The sequence below is a fragment of the Scyliorhinus canicula genome, chromosome 3 (assembly GCF_902713615.1).
Source record: "Scyliorhinus canicula chromosome 3, sScyCan1.1, whole genome shotgun sequence".
NCBI lineage: Eukaryota > Metazoa > Chordata > Chondrichthyes > Carcharhiniformes > Scyliorhinidae > Scyliorhinus > Scyliorhinus canicula.
The window spans coordinates 14293785-14311108 of NC_052148.1; the positions used below are offsets into that span (position 1 = coordinate 14293785).

The following is a 17324-nucleotide window of genomic DNA, read 5'->3' on the forward strand; positions in this document are numbered from 1 at the left end:
TCCTTCTTATACAGGTCACACCTGCTCTGGAAGAGCTCCCAGTGGTCTAGATAACGGAATCCCTCCCTCCTACACCAGCTGTTTAGCCACGTGTTTAGCTGCTCTATCTTCCTATTTCTAGCCTCACTGGCACATGGCACACAGTCTAAAGAAGTAGGTGGATTGGCCAGGCTAAATTGCCCTTAGTGTCCAAAAAATGTTAAGTGGGGGTTACTGGGTTATGGGGATGGGGTAGATACGTGGGCTTCAGTAGGGTGCTCTTTGTAAGGGCCAGTGCAGACTTGATGGGCCGAATGGCCTCCTTCTGCACTGTAAATTCTATGACCAGAGTCCAAGAAAGCAGCTGACCACCACCTTCTCAAGGACAACTGGGGATGGAGAATAAATGGAGTGGCTGTTTAAATGGAATAACTATTTAAATGGAGTGACTATTGAGCCCACAACCTTCTGACTCTGAGATGAGAGTGTTACCCACTGAGACACGGCTGACTCCAGGTCCCACTGTCCACACCAAAATAACTTCTCACCTTCCTCCCCTGCTGGCTTACCTGTGCTATAGCAGAAGGTCCGTAGAAGCTGTCTAAGCACTTCTTGTACCTGTAACATGCAAGAGCGTCCTCTGCTGCCTGGAAGACAAAACATACATTTCTCCATAATAAAGACAAAATACTGTGGATTCTGGAGATCTGGTAGCGTCCGTGGAGAGAGAGAAGCAGAGCCATCTGACTGCCCTTCGCAACAGTTCTGAAGAAGATTAATTAAATTAATTAATTAAACTCTGCTTCTCTCTCCACAGGTACTGCCAGACCTGCTGAGTTTATCCAGGATTTTGATTTTAATCATACATTGCGACATTCTCTGGAAAGTATAGCATACCTAACTTACATACATATATAGCAAAAAAATGATCCTTCAGCCGAGAAATTTAACCAGACCTTCAGAACACCCTACGTGCTCTCATCCCACGTAATCCCCGCATTGGAGATCTCTACTGCCTCCCGAAAATACACAAGGCCAACACACCAGGCCGTCCTATCGTTTCAGGCAATGGGACCCTGTGTGAGAACCTCTCTGGCCACATCGAGGGCATCTTGAAACCCATCGTACAAGGTACACCCAGCTTCTGTCGCGACACGACGGACTTCCTACAGAAACTCAGCACCCATGGACCAGTTGAACCAGGAACATTCCTCGTCACAATGGATGTCTCGGCACTCTACACCAGCATCCCCCATGACGACGGCATTGCTGCAACAGCCTCAGTCCTCAACACCGACAACTGCCAATCTCCAGACGCAATTCTGCAACTCATCCGTTTCATTCTAGACCACAACGTCTTCACCTTCGACAACAAATTCTTCATCCAGACGCACGGAACAGCCATGGGGACCAAATTTGCACCTCAATATGCCAACATCTTCATGCACAAGTTTGAACAGGACTTCCTCACCACACAGGACTTTCAACCGATGCTATACACCAGATACATCGATGACATTTTTTTCCTTTGGACCCACGACGAGACATCACTGAAACGACTACACGATGACATCAATAAGTTCCATCCCACCATCAAACTCACCATGGACTATTCTCCAAATTCAGTTCCATTCTTGGACACACTCGTCTCCATCAAGGACGGTCACCTCAGCACCTCGCTTTACCGCAAGCCCACAGATAATCTCACGATGCTCCACTTCTCCAGCTTTCACCCGAAACACATTAAAGAAGCCATCCCCTATGGACAAGCCCTCCGTATACACAGGATCTGCTCAGACAAGGAGGAGCGCAACAGACACCTACAGATGCTGAAAGATGCCCTCGTACGAACGGGATATGGCGCTCGACTCATTGATCGACAGTTCCACCGCGCCACAGCAAAAAACCGCACCGACCTCCTCAGAAGACAAACACGGGACACCACTGACAGAGTACCCTTCGTCGTCCAGTACTTTCCTGGGGCGGAGAAACTACGACATCTTCTTCGCAGCCTCCAACACATCATCAGCGAGGATGGACATCTTGCCAAGGTCATCCCCACACCCCCACTACTGGCCTTCAAACAACCGCGCAACCTCAAACAAACCATTGTTTGCAGCAAATTACCCAGCCTTCAGAACAGCAACCACAACACCACAAAACCCTGCCAGGGTAATCTCTGCAAGACATGCCAGATCATCGACATGGACACCACCATTACACGTGGAAACACCACCCACCAGGTACGCGGCGCATACTCGTGCGACTCGACCAATGTAGTCTACCTCATACGCTGCAGGAAAGGATGTCCCGAAGCGTGGTACATTGGCGAGACCATGCAGACACTGCGACAACGAATAAACGGGCATCGTGCGACTATCAACAGGCAGGACTGTTCCCTTCCAGTTGGGGAACACTTCAGCAGTCAAGGACATTCAGCCTCTGATCTCCGGGTCAGCATTCTACAAGGAGGCCTTCAGGAGACGCGACAACGCAAAATTGCTGAGCAAAAACTTATAGCTAAGTTCCGCACGCATGAATGCGGACTCAACCGGGATCTGGGATTCATGTCGCATTACATTCGGCCCCCACCAACAAGCCTGGACTTGCAGAGGCCTACCGACTGAACTGGCTTGGGACAATTCACACCTCTTTAACCTGGAGTTACCTCTCTCTCTGCATCTTTGATGATTTGATTGCCTGCAGGTGCTCGCATTCCGGGGCATCTCTGACTGTGTCTATATAAACATTTCTGGAACAAGCCTTTCCATTCACCTGAAGAAGGAGTCGTGCTCCGAAAGCTCGTGTTTGAAACAAACCTGTTGGACTTTAACCTGGTGTTGTAAGACTTCTTACTGTGCTCACCCCAGTCCAACGCCGGCATCTCCACATCAGAGAAATTTAACGGCACTGCTCCCACTTTCAGCTGCTAAATGTAAACCTAAGCCGCTAATGTCAAGCAGCAAGCCTTCTTCAGTTTGGGAGTGTAGGTAATGACAATTGTGTAAACACTGCCTTGAGCATGCAGGTAAATTCCTGTTTCTGCAATCAGTTAAGTATTACATAGAATTTGCAACACATAAACCAGCTATTTGGCCCAAAAGCCAGATTTTACACTTCCCATTAATTTCCTCCCACCTTTGCAAGTGGCTGGGGGAGCAGGGAGGTGAGTGGGTGCTGAAGGTCAAGGAGAAATGGGAAGCAGAGTTAGGAAGGGAGATCAATTGGGGAGTATGGAGTGAGACACTGCGTAGGGTAAACGGGACCTCCTCCCGTGCAAGGATGAGCCTGATACAGTTTAAGGAGGTGCACAAGGTGCATATGACTCGGGCGAGAATGAGTGGGGGTAGCAGATGAGTGTGAGAGGTGCGGGCAGGGGGCCAGCGAATCATGCGCACATGTTTTGGGGTTGCGAAAAATTGGGAAGATTCTGGGCGGGAGTGTTCGCCATCTTAGCCAGGATAGTGGAGGAGGAGGTGGACCCGGACCCTTTGGTGGCGATATTTGGGGTTTCAGAGAAGCCGGAGCTCATGGAGAGGAGGAAGGCCGATGTGGTGGCCTTCGCCTCTCTGATTGCACGGTGGAAAATTTTGCTGGAGTGGCGGTCGGCATCGCCACCGGGGGTAGCAGCATGGTTGGGTGACCTGTACGACTTCCTGCGATTAGAGAAGATAAAGTATGAGTTAAGCGGCTCTTCAGGGGGGTTTGAGGAAAGGTGGGGAATGTTGGTGACCGTGATTGAGGAGCTATTCGTCGCAGGGGAGTGGGGTGGGGGGGGGGGGGGGGATAAAGGGGGAAAATCTGTACAGATTGTACAGTTGATTGTAGGGAAGCATGTTTCCCAGGGTGTTTGCTCACTGTAACCTGTTTTGATACATATTTATAATAAAATACATTTAAAAAAAATAATTTCCTCCAATCTTTCTTCAACACGTTTTAGTATTTATTCCCTTCTCCCTCATGTGTTTATGTAGCTTCCCCTTACATACACCTATACTATTCAATTTATTCTGTGATAGCGAGTTCCATGTTCTCACTGATTTGTAGGTGAAGTTTCTCCCAAAGATCCAGTTGGGTATACAGTATTACTGACCGTCTTATCATTGTGACAACAACACAATGAATGTTTTGCAGGGAGATGACCGCAGGGGACACCTGCACTGCCTTCCTACTCTTGCTCTTTCTTTTGGTCACCCATTTTCTATCTCCCTCAGTAACCTTCACCTGCGGTGTGACCAACTCGCTAAACGTGCTACCCACGACCTCCTCAGCATCGCGGATGCTCCAAAGTGAGTCCATCCGCAGCTCCAGAGCCGTCAAGCGGTCTAACAAGAGCTGCAACTGAACACACTTCTTGCACGTGAAGGAGCCAGGGACAGTGGACGTGTCCCTGAGCTCCCACATCGCACACGAGGAGCATGACACGGGTCTGGGATCTCCTGCCATGTCTTAAACCCTTGGTAAACTTAAACAACTAGAATTTCAAAATAAAAATAAATAAATTAGACAATGAAAAGAAAAAGAGAGACTACTTACCAGTCACTACCAGGGTTAAAAAGCACCTCCTCACACTCTGCACCGAATTACCTCACTGCACCAAATTACCAAGTTTCAATCCCCCACTCCGGATGAGTCTCCTGGAAAAGAGCTCGCTTACTGTGTGCGCTGTCTGTCTGTCTTTTATACAGACCTCAGCTAACTGATGACTCAAAAAATACCTTAACTTCAAAGAGAAGAATACAATGTGCCCCTAAACAGGCCTCAGGTGATTGACAGATAACTGCCTCTCAGCAATTAGGGTGGGGGCAGCTTCAACCAATCAGACACTAAGCTCCACACTGCACTTTTAACTGAAAAACAGCAGAATTAGACTTTCCACTTACCTTTGCTGATTTATCTCACTGCACCAAATTACCAAGTTTCAATCCCCCACTGTGGATGAGTCTCACTCCGGATGAGTCTCCTGGAAAAGTGCTCGCTTACTGTGTGCGCCGTCTGTCTGTCTTTTATACAGACCTCAGCTAACCGAGAACAATCATTTCCCATAGTTTTCAGTTTACTGACCTGAAACCAATTTAGTTTATCAAGCGAACAGCAACTCTGCTGTATGAGTCTCAATTTTGGTAACTGACCTTTTTTGTTAAATTTAGAGTACTCAATTAATTTTTTCCAATGAAGTGGCAATTTGCCGTGGCCAATCCACCTACCCTGCACATCTTTGGGTTGTAGGGGTGAAACCCACGCAGACACGGGGAGAATGTGCAAACTCCACACGGACAGTGACCCAGAGCTGGGATCGACCTCGGCGCCGTGAGGCAGCAGGGCTAACCCACTGCGCCACCTTGCTGCCCTAGGTAACTAACTTTTTGAGTTACTTTGTCAAACACTTTTTAAAAAGCCATCTCAGACAACATTCATTGCACTCCCTTCACTAACCTTCTCTGTTACTAAGTCAAGAAATTCAATTAGATTAATCAACCATCTCTTTAATTAATTTTTTTAAACCTCTCCAAGTGTCTGTTGATTTTAAGACCATAAGAAATAGGAACAGGAGGAGGCCATTCAGCCCCTCGGGCCTGCACCATCATTCAGTAGAATCATGGCTGATCCGGCATTCCTCACGTCCACTTTCCTGCCCTTTCCCCGTAACCCTTGATTCCTTAACTGATCAAGAATCTATCTATCTCAGGGGCAGCACGGTGATACAGTGGGTTAGCCCTGCTGCCTTACAGCACCGAGGTCCCAGGTTCGATTCTGGGTCACTGTCCGTGTGGAGTTTCACCCCCACAACCCAAAGATGTGCAGGCTAGATAGATTGTCCACTCTAAATTGTCCCTTAATTGGAGAAAATAAATTGGGTACTCTAAATTTATTTTTAAAAATAATCTATCTATCTCAGCCTTAAATATACACAAGGACTCTGCTCCCACAGCTCTCTATGGCGAGGAGTTCCAAAGACTCACCTTCTCTGAGAGAGGAAATTCCTCCTCATCTCAGGCATGGATTTTATTCCATGATTATTCTTTTTAAACTCTTACCCTCCACTTATGTTAAACTGATAGGCCTGTATTTAATGTGCACCCTTTTGTAAATGAGGGTGTCAGATTTGCTACTCTAATCCTTTGGCATCTCCCTCATATCCAAGATTGAAAGATTATGATATGTTTTTCTGCGATCTCTGCCCTCACTTCCTTTGGCAACCCTGGATTTAAGCCAGATAGCCAACCTTGCAAGGACCTCCTGCTTATTCATTTCTACTCCACCTTCACCAATATTTAGTCTTCTTTTGTTCTCGAAGTACAATAATGTCTAGATGAGTGCAGCTCCAACAAGACTCAAGAAGCTCAACACCATCCAGGACAAAGCAGCCCGCTTGATTGCTCCTCCTTCCACAAACATTCAAAGCCTCCACAACCGATGAACAGTGGCAGCCGTGTGTACCATCTACAAGATGCACTGCAGTAATTCACCAAGGTTCCTTAGTCAGCACCTTCCAAACCCACAATCACTACCATCTAGAACAGGAGTTCTCAACCTTTTTTAACCCATGGACCCCTTTTCCTCTTAATTTTTTTTTGTGGACCCCCATAGCCATTCCACAGAAAGAAACGCTTCTTATATGCGTGGTAAACTAATCCTAAAGTCCATCTACCTTACCGTGAGGGTTGGAAACGGATTAGCGGTATTTTCGTACGTTGCCAAACTTATTCTAATATGAAAAGTAATGAAAAAAACTTTTTACTGACTAAATTGAATTAAATTACTCTAAAAATAACCAATTCGTATCAAATATACACAGTTTCTAGTGATTACTGTGTTAAAGAGAGAGAGAGAGAGAGAGAAAGGTGAATATTCATCATGAAAACAAACATTTTTTTCTTCTACTTGATTCTCAGTAATAACAATTGTTCTGAAGTAGAATTGCTCTATGGACCACTAAAATATCACCGTGGACCCCCAATTCGGTATTTTTTTGTGTGGACCCCCAGTAATGTTACATGGACCTCCATGTGGACCCCGGTTGAGAACCACTGATCTAGAAGGACAAGGGCAGCAGATACCTGGGAACCCCCACCACCTGCAAGTTCCCCTCCAAGTCACTCATCACCCTGACTTGGAAATATCTTCGTTCCTTCACTGTCGCTGGGCCAAAATCCTGGGACTCCCTCCCTAACAGCACAGTGGGTGTACCTAAATCTCAGGGACTGCAGCAGTTCAAGAAGGTGGCTCACCACCACTTTCTGATGGGCAATTAGGGATGGGCAATAAATGCTGGCCTAACCAGCGACGCTCACATCCAGTAAGTGAAATTTTTTTTTAAAAAGTCTTGCTATGCGCTTATATAACTGTTTCTTCACCGTAGCTGAATTAAAAACCAGGCACTCCCTCTTTCACGAGTGAGTTTACCTCCACTACATTGCTTCTCATGGGCAACTAGAGATATGGAACAAATGCTGGTCTTGCCAATGGTGCTTGAACAAATAAAAAAGAACTCTCCCACAAGTGGAAACATTTCCCCTCATTTTCACTGTCAAACTCTTCCATAATTTTAAAGACCTCCAACACCCCTCCAACTTCTCTTGTGGAGAAAAGAACTCCCCAACCTGCTCAATCTTTCCTGATAAGTCTACACCCTCTGGGATCATCTTTAATGTGGAACAGAGGAGCAGGGGTAGGCCATTCAGCCCTTCGAGCCTGCTCCAACCTTCAGTGAGATCATGGATGACCTGGTTGTGATCTCAGCCTCCACTGATCTGTAGGGCCGAGAAATCCACCCACCAACGATGCTGTGGGAGGAACATTTCTTATCATTTCTTCAAAGGGAGGCCCCTGACTTATAAACTATGTCCACTAATTTTAGTCTCCCATCAAGAGCAAACATCCTCCGAACATCCACCCTGTCAAGTCCTCTCGGGATCTTATTTGTTTCAATAAGATCACATCCCATTCTTAATTTTTTTTGGAACCTCTTTAGTTCTTCGATATCCATTGTAAAATACAGAGGCCAGAACTATTCATAGTACTCCAACTGTGGCCTAATCGATTCAACACAACCCTGAAAGCAATTTCCTCAGATAGAACACACCCGAGCCCCTTGCTACCTTGTTTGTGTCATAGCTGCAGTTAGTCTGTGGACATATCTGATAGCCACATGGGTTGCAGCAGGAATATGTGAAGCGATCCATGCAAGCAGTGTATGGGTTCATGTGAGGTCTATTGTAATCAACGCACGGCTTGATAGGAGGCATACATCCTCGGTAATGGTCCATGTAGGTGGTCGGAATCTTGGGGTCTATATTTGGAATCTTAAGGGAAGAAAAATACAGACGGTCAGAAGGGTTGGATTTCATAAGAAGCACAATTCAACATCATTGGTAAGATCCATCCTTGCATTTGAATTTAGTTTTGTCTTCAAAGCTTGCCTTGTGAGTATTGTCAACATTTATTTTGTGACCATCTCTAGGTTCCCCAATGCCTTAGTGTTAACAATAGTCACAGCAAGGCCAGTCCAGGTAGAGGTGGCAGTCTCCTTCCCTGGAGGCATCCCTGAAGTTTGTTTTTTAAATATTTTTATTCAAGCAAAGTTTTTATTATAACAAACAAACCCCTTACCAACATTACAGCCTCAACCCTATCCCTAAACTATACCCAGCCTAATCCCCTCAAACCCCTTCCCCCATAAAGAAAACAAAACCTTAGCGAACCCTTAACCCAATTAAGAAGCCGAACCCCCTCCCATCCCCCTAACAGCAGACATTAACTAACTCCGAAAAAGGGGATGAAAAGCTGTGACCTCGAGAAGAACCCTTCCACCAGACCCCTTCAAGGAATACTTAATCTCCTCCAGGTGTAGGAATTCCATCAAATCCCCCGACCAAGCTGAGGACTTTGTTGGCACCGGGAACCTCCATCCAAGCAGAATTTGCTTCCGGGCTGTTAGCGAGGCGAAGGCTAAGACATCTGCCTTCGTCCCCGTCTGCAGCTCTGGTGAGTTTGAAACTCCAAAGGTGGCCACCAACAGGCATAGTTCCAACTGAACGCCCCAAATCCCTGATAACGTACCATAAAAAGAGACCCAGCGGGGCAGCACGGTGTCACATTGCTGCCTCACGGCGCCGAGGTCCCAGGTTCGATCCCGGCTCTGGGTCATTGTCCGTGTGGAGTTTGCACATTCTCCCCGTGTTTGCGTGGGTTTCGCCCCCAGGTGTGCAGGGTAGGTGGATTGGCCACGCTAAATTGCCCCTTAATTGGGAAAAATTAATTGGGTACTCTAAAAAAAATTTTTAAAGCGACCCAGAAGCTGAGAGGCTTAGGGCAAGACCAAAACATGTGCGTGCGATTCCCCAGTCCCCCCAGAAAACCGCTCACACTGACCTCCACCCCGGGAAGAACTCACTCATACACTCCCTGGTCAGGTGCACCCTGTGCACTACCTTAAACTGGATCAGACATAACCGTGCAGGCGAGAATGGGAAGTTTTCCTATGCAGAGCCTCGCTCCACATCCCCCCTTCCAGAATAATAATACTAATCTTAGTGTCAGAAGTAGGCTTACGTTAACACTGCAATGAAGTTACTGTGAAAAGCCCCTAGTCGCCACATTCCAGTGCCTGTTTGGGTATACAGAGGGAGAATTCAGAATGTCCAATTCATCTAACAAGCATGTCTTTCAGGACTTGGGAGGAAACCGGAGCACCCGGAGGAAACTCATGCAGACACAGGGAAAGCGTACAAACCCCACACAGATAGTGACCCAAGCCGGGAATCGAACCTGGAGCCCTGGGGCTGTGAAGCACCAAACCCAGCTCTTTCTCCCACTTCCTCTTTACCTCCAAAGCTGACTCCATTGTCATCAATCATCCATAAACTTCCAAGATCTCACCCTCCCCTAGTTCACCCATGACCAGGACCCTATCCATAAGCGAGGGCGATGGCACCAGAGGAAGTAAACATAGGAATTAGGAGCCGAAGTGGGCAATTCAGCCCTTGGCGCCTGCTCCACCATTCAATCAGATCATTGCTGATCTCTTCCTGGTCTCAAATCCACGTCCCTGACGGTTCCTCATATCTCTTCAATCCGTTTTTAAAATCGGAAATATTTCTGTCTCCTTCTTGAAGCCATTAATGACTCAGATTCCACCGCACTATGGGGCAGCGAGTTCCACACATTTACCACCCTCTGCGAGAAGCAGTTTCTCCTCATCTCAGTTTTAAACCTACCACCTCTCAACCTATATCCGTCACCTCTTGTTCTAGATTGCCCTACAAGGGGAAACATTTGGTCTCTATTTACTTTATCAATCCCTTTTAGTATGTTATATACTCTGATCAAATCCCCTCTCAGCCTTCTAAACTCCAGCGAGTATAAGCCCAAACTGTTTAATCTCTCCTCATACATCAACCCTTTCATCCCTGGAATCAGCTGCTGAACCTCCTCTGAACTGCCTCCAATGCCACCACATCCTTCCTCAAATAAGGAGACCAAAACTGGACACAATACTCCAGATGTGGCCTCACATACACCCTATACAATTGCAACAACACTTCTCTACTTTTATACTCCAGCCCTTTTGCAATAAACATTCCATTTGCCTTTTTTATTCCACGCTGTACCTGCATACTGACTTTCTGCGATTCATGAACAAAGACACCCAGATCTCTCTGCACAGATACATTTTGAATCTGCTTTCCATTTAGATAATAATTTGCCTTTCTATTTTTTCAGCCAAATGGATAACCTCACATTTACCCACATTGAACTCCATCTGCCAAATTTTGGCCCAATATCCTAGCCCATCTATATCCGCCAGTAATATCTTTAACTCCTCTTCACTGCCCGCTTTCCCACCTATTTTAGTATCATTCACAACGTTTGCTATGTTACACTCTGTCCCTGCTTGCAGACCATTTATATAGATTGTGAACAGTTGAGGTCGAGGACTGAACCCCTGCCCCCCTCCTCCGGAACTAGTTACAGTTCACCAGCCAGAGAAGAACCCATTTATCCTGGCACTCTACTCTGCTTTCTGTCAGTCAGCCAATCCTCAATCCAATCTAGTATTCTGCCTCCAATCCCCTGTGATCTCACCTTCTGGATCAGCCTTTTATGCGACACCTTGTCAAACGCCTTCTGAAAGTCTAGATATACCACATTTACAGGTTCCCCATTATCCACTTCGCTGCTTTTGTCCTCAAAACATCAAGCAAGTTTGTCAAGCACGACTTACCCTTCATAAAACCATGCTGACAATGGTGGATTGAGCTTTGTCTTTCCAAATGTTCAGTCATCTCCTCCCTAATGATTGATTCTGGCAACCTACCCACCTCAGAGGTCAAGCTAGCTGGTCTATAGTTCCTACTTTTTGCCTCTCCCCATTTTTGAATAGGGGTGTCACATTAGCTTGTTTCCAATCAATCGGGACCCTTCCCAAATCCAGGAAATTCTGAAATATCATTACCAATGCATCCACTATCTCTGCTGCCACCTCCCTTAATATCCTAGGGTACACGCCATCAGGTCCTGGAGAATTATCCCTTTAATCTCATTAGTTTATTCAATACTGTCTCCCTAGTGGTGGTTGTTGCACCAAGTTCCTCTGCATTAACTGTAGATTTTGGAAAAATTTTAGAATCTTCTACAATGAAGACAGAGGCAAAATATTAATTCAGTGCCTCCGCCATCTCTGTGTTCCCCATTATTACCTCACCAGTATCGTCCTCTAAAAGGTCAACATTTCCTTGAGCTGTTCTCTTCCTCTTTATATACTTATAATAGTTTTTGAAATCAGTGTTTATGTAGTTCATCTTAGCTCTTTTGATTTTATTTTTGGTAGACCTTTGCTGAACCTTAAAGTTCTCCCAATCCTCCCGTTTACCACTAGCTTTTGCAGTATGATATGCCCTAGTTTTTTGCCTTTATGTTTTCCTTGACGTCTTTGTTTAGCCATGGAACATCTTTCTCCCTTTTACAATTCCTCTTCACCAATTTGTTTGAGTTCTTTGAGGACAAGAGGAATTCCTCTTTCTCTCAGGAATAAGCTTTAATTGAGAGGTATGTAATATATCTCCCTGTACATCCACCATTGTTCCTCAACTGTCCTCCCCTCCATTATCCGTGCCCAGTCTTCTTGGGCCATCTTTTGCCTCAGGCCTGTATAATTACCACTTCCCAAGGCTAAAACTCTAGTGTGGAACTCTATCTTCTCTCACTCAATCTGAATTTGAAATCATGTCATGCTGTGATCACTCCTTCCAAGATGATCCTTAACCACAAAACTATTTATCAACCCTTCTGCATTACATAATCCTAAATCTAAAATAACCTGCTCCCTGGTTGGATCCATAACATATTGCTCTAAGAAACAATCCCTCATACACTCTATGAAATCTCCCTCGAGATGTATTAAGAAGTCTTACAACACCAGGTTAAAGTCCAACAGGTTTGTTTCCAATCACTAGGTTTCGGAGAACTGCTCCTTCCTTGGGTGAATGAAGAGGTAGGTTCCAGAAACATATATATAGACAAAGTCAAAGATGCAAGATGATGCTTTGAATGCAAACATTTGCAGGTAATTATGTCTCTACAGATCCAGAGAGAGGGGTAATCCCAGGTTAAAGAGGTGTGAATTGTCTCAAACCAGGACAATTGGTAGGATTTTGCAAGCCCAGGCCAGATGGTGGGGGGGGAGGGGGGGGGGGTGGTGAATGTAATGCGACATGAATCCCAGGTCCCGGTTGAGGCCGTACTCATGTGTGCGGAACTTGTCTATAAGTTTCTGTTTGGCGATTCTGCGTTGTCGTGCGTCCTGAAGGCCGCCTTGGAGAACCCTTACCCGGAGATCAGAGGCTGAATGCCCTTGACTGCTGAAGTGTTCCCTGACTGGAAGGGAACATTCCTGCCTGGCGATTGTCGCGCAATGTCCATTCATCCGTATTCGCAGAGTCTGCATGGTCTCGCCAATGTACCACGCTTCGGGACATCCTTTCCTGCTGCGTATGAGGTAGACAACATTGGCTGAGTCGCACGCGTACCTGGTGGGTGGTGTTCTCACATATTCTTACCCATGTCGATGATCTGGCACATCTTGCAGAGATTGTTATGGCAGGGTAGTGTGGTGTCGTGGTCGCTGTTGTGAAGGCTGGGTAGTTTGCTGCAAACAATGGTTTGTTTGAGGTTGCGCGGTTATTTGAAGGCAAGTGGTGGGGGTGTGGGGATGACCTTGGCAAGATGTTTGGCTTCATCGATGACGTGTTGAAGGCTGCGAAGAAGATGTCGTAGTTTCTCCACTCCAGGGAAGTACTGGACGACGAAGGGTACTCTGTCGGTTCTGTCCCATGTTTGTCTTCTGGGGAGGTCGGTGCGTTTTTTTGCTGCACAGCTTCCCAAGTCAGATCGACCTTCTTGAAAATGAACCCTCGGAAGGCGACGGGGTCCCTGATCGTGCATTCAAATCCTGCGTGGACCAGCTGGCAGATGTGTTCACGGACACGTTCAACCCCTCCACTCCATTCCGATGACCCCACCACCTTCAAGAAGACCACGATACCGCTGTCAAAGAACCAGGCATTGTGCCTCAATGACTACCGTCCAGTGGCCTTGGCATCGATCGTAATGAAGTGCTTTGGGAGGTTGGTCATGAGACACATCAGCTCCATCCCCCCAGGATGCCCAGATCCACTGCAATTCACATACCAACGCAATCGGTCCACAGCAGACACCATCTCCCTGGCTCTACACTCATTCCAGGAACATCTTGACTACAAGGACTCCTCCATCAGACTTGACTACAGCTCCGCCTTCAACCATAATCCCAGCCAAGCTCATACCAAACTCCAAAATCTAGGATTTAGCTCCTCCGTCTGCAACTGAATCCTCGACTTCCTGACCCATGGACCACAATCAGTAAGATAAACAACAACACCTCCTCCGCGATAGTCCTCAATACCGGGGCCCTGTACTATACTCCTGCCCTGAATTGATCTACCAAAATGCATCATCTCATATTTATCCAAATTAAACTCCATCTGCCATTCATCATCCCACTGGGAGTATGGAGTTGATGTGCTTCATGACCAACCTCCTGAAGTACTTAGCCCCATAATATACTTTCTGTACACACACGACTGTGTGGCAAAATTTAACTCCAACTCCATCTACAAGTTTGCCGATGACATGACCGTAGTGGGTCAGATCTCGAACAATGACGAGTCAGAATACAAGAGGGAAATAGAGAACCTAGTGGAGTGGTCACTGTCTGTACGGAGTCTGCACGTCCTCCCCGTGTGTGCGTGGGTTTACTCCGGGTGCTCCGGTTTCCTCCCACAGTCCAAAGATGTGCGGGTTAGGTGGATTGGCCATGCTAAATTGCCCATAGTGTCCTAAAAAGTAAGGTTAAGGGGGGATTGTTGGGTTACGGGTATAGGGTGCATACGTGGGTTTGAGTAGGGTGATCATTGCTCGGCACAACATCGAGGGCCGAAGGGCCTGTTCTGTGCTGTACTGTTCTATGTTCTATGTTCTAGTGGTGTAACAACAATCTGTCCCTCAATGTTAGCAAAACTAAAGAGCTGGTTATTGCCTTCAGGAAGCAAAGTACTGTACACACCCCTGTCAGCATCAATGGGACCGAGGTGGAGATGATCGACAGCTTCAAATTCCTAGGTGTGCACATCACCAACAATCTCTCCAGGTCCACCCACATTGACGCTACCACCAAGAAAGCACAACAGCGCCTATACTTCCTCAGGAAACTAAGGAAATTCGGCATGCCCACATTGACTCTTACCAACTTTTATAGGTGCATCATAGAAAGCATCCTTTGACAAACGGTCTTCTGGACTTGAAACATTAGCTCATTTCTCTCCCTACAGATGCTGCTGACCTGCTGAGATTTTCCAGCATTTTCTCTTTGGTTATAGAAAGCATCCTATCTGGCTGCATCACAGCCTGCTATGGCAACTGCTCAGCCCCAGACCGCAAGAAACTACAGAGAGTCGTGAACACCGCCCAGTCCATCACCTGAACCTGCCTCCCATCCATTGACTCCATCTACACCTCCCGCTGCCTGGGGAAAGCGGGCAGCATAATCAAAGACCCCTCTCACCCGGCTTACTCACTCTTCCAACTTCTTCCATCGGGCAGGAGATACAAAAATCTGAGAACACGCACGAACAGATTCAAAAACAGCTTCTTCCCCGCTGTTACCAGACTCCTAAACGACCCTTTTATGGACTGACCTGATTAATACTACACCCTGTATGCTTCACCCGATGCCTGTGTCTATGCAGAGTCGGGGAGAGTTACAGAACAAAGATCTAGGAGTACAGGTTCATAGCTCCTTAAAGGTGGAGTCGCAGGTGGACAGGGTGGTGAAGAAGGTATTCTAGGTTTTATTGGTCAGAATATTGAAGACAGGAGTTCGGCGCGATTCTCCGCTCCCACGCCGGGTGGGAGAATCGCGGGAGAGCCGCTCTGGCACTCCCCGCGATTCTCCCACCCCCCCCAAAATGGCACGGGAGTGGACTGGCCCGCGATCGGTGCCCACCGATCGTCGGGCCGGCGTCTCTAACAGACGCACTCTTTCCCCTCCGCCGTCCCGCAAGATCAAGCCGCCACGTCTTGCGGGGCAGCGGAGGGGAAGACGGAAACCGCGCATGCGCGGGTTGGAGCCGGCCAACCTACGCATGCGCGGCTGATGTCATTAGGCGTGCCGGCCGCGTCATTCTCGGTGCCCCGGGCCTTGACGCCAGCGATAAGGCCCTGCGGCCGAGATTTACGGCACGGCCCTCCTAGCCCCCGGTGGGGAGAGAATAGGGGGCAAGGAGAGGCCTCCAAGGCCGTCGTAAACCTCTCCGGGTTTCACGACGGCGTCGGGCCTTGCGGAGAATTCCGCCCCTTCTTCAAGTTGTACAAGACATTAGTCAGATATTAGACACATGGAATACTGTGTTCAGTTCTGGTCACCCTATTATAGGAAGGATATTGTTAAACTAGAAAGAGTGCAGATGAGATTTACGAGGATGCTACCAGGACTTGATGGTCTGAGTTATGAGGAGAGGCTGGGACTATAAAATAATGAGGGGCATAGATAAGGTAGATAATCAACATATTTTCCCCAAGGTAGAGGGCATAGGTTTAAGGTGACAGGGGAGAGATACAAAAGAGACCAGAGGGGAAATTTCTTGGTGAGCATCTGGAATGAGCTGCCAGAGGCAGTGGTAGAGGCAGGTACAATTGTTTCCTTTAAAAAACAGTTAGACTGTTACATGGGCAGGGTGGGTATTGAGGGATATGGGCCAAATGCGGGCAAGTGGGACTAGCTTAGTGACAGAAACTGGGCGGCATAGACAAGCTGGGCCGAAGGGCCTGTTTCCATGCTGTAAACATCTCTGACTCTATGACTCCACAAATATTCTCATCCTCAATGATGGAGGAGCCCAGCACATCTCTGCAAAAGACAAAGGCTGAGACAATCGCAACAAGCTTCAGCCAGAAGTGCAGAATGGATGATCCATCTCGCTCTCCTCCGGAAATCCCCAGCATCACAGATGTCAGTCTTCAATCAATACGATTCACTCCATGTGGTATCAAGAAACAGCTGAAGGCACTGATATTGCAAAGGCTATGGGCCCTGACAATATTCCAGAAATAACTTGATGTGTGCTCCAGAAGTTGCTGCACCCCTAACCAAGCTGTCCCAGTACAACACTGGCATCTACCCGGCAATGTGGAAAATTGCATAGGTGTGTCCTGTACACAAGAAACAGGACAAATCCAAGACGGCCAATTACCACCCCATCAGTCTATTCTCCATCATCAGCAAAGTGATGGAAGGAGTCATCAACAGTGCTGTCAAACGGCACTTACTCAGCAATAACCTGCTCACGGACGCTCAGTTTGGGTTCCTCCAGGGTCACTCAGCTCCTGGCCTCATTACAGCCTTGCTTCATCAAGTATTATGGGCCAGGGTTTAGGGAACACCAAAGTACATCCTGGAGTTCACCTGACGCACAACTTTTAATAGATTTTGGTTATGGGGAGCACAAGGGCCCACTCTACAGGTGTGATGCAACAGAGAACTAAAGTATTTTTAAACAAAAACAATGTTTATTCTATGAATCCAGTTAACATTTTACAAACACACAGTAAACATCTTATCAGCTACCAACACTGATAACCCCCCCCCCCCCCCCCCCGATACAGTACTCTATAGATAACCCTTAGTAACTTTCCTAACAACATCCATAAGTCAAAGACCCTTTTTAACAAAGATGTGGAGATGCCGGCGTTGGACTGGGGTGAGCACAGTAAGAAGTCTTACAACACCAGGTTAAAGTCCAACAGGT

The 17324-nt window shown here is 47.1% G+C and overlaps 1 protein-coding gene across 5 annotated transcripts in view; it reads right to left on the reverse strand.

The window, feature by feature from the left end:
• The window catches only part of LOC119963825, an 83314-nt gene that overhangs the window by 45701 nt on the left and 20289 nt on the right, over positions 1–17324 (reverse strand). For all 5 annotated transcript variants that reach the window (XM_038793146.1, XM_038793143.1, XM_038793142.1 and 2 more), the window contains exons 5-6: positions 8082–8285; positions 549–626 (exon numbers count right to left, since the gene is read on the reverse strand). In XM_038793146.1, coding sequence (XP_038649074.1) covers positions 549–626; positions 8082–8285 — 282 coding nt within the window. The remainder of the gene's footprint in view (positions 1–548; positions 627–8081; positions 8286–17324) is intronic.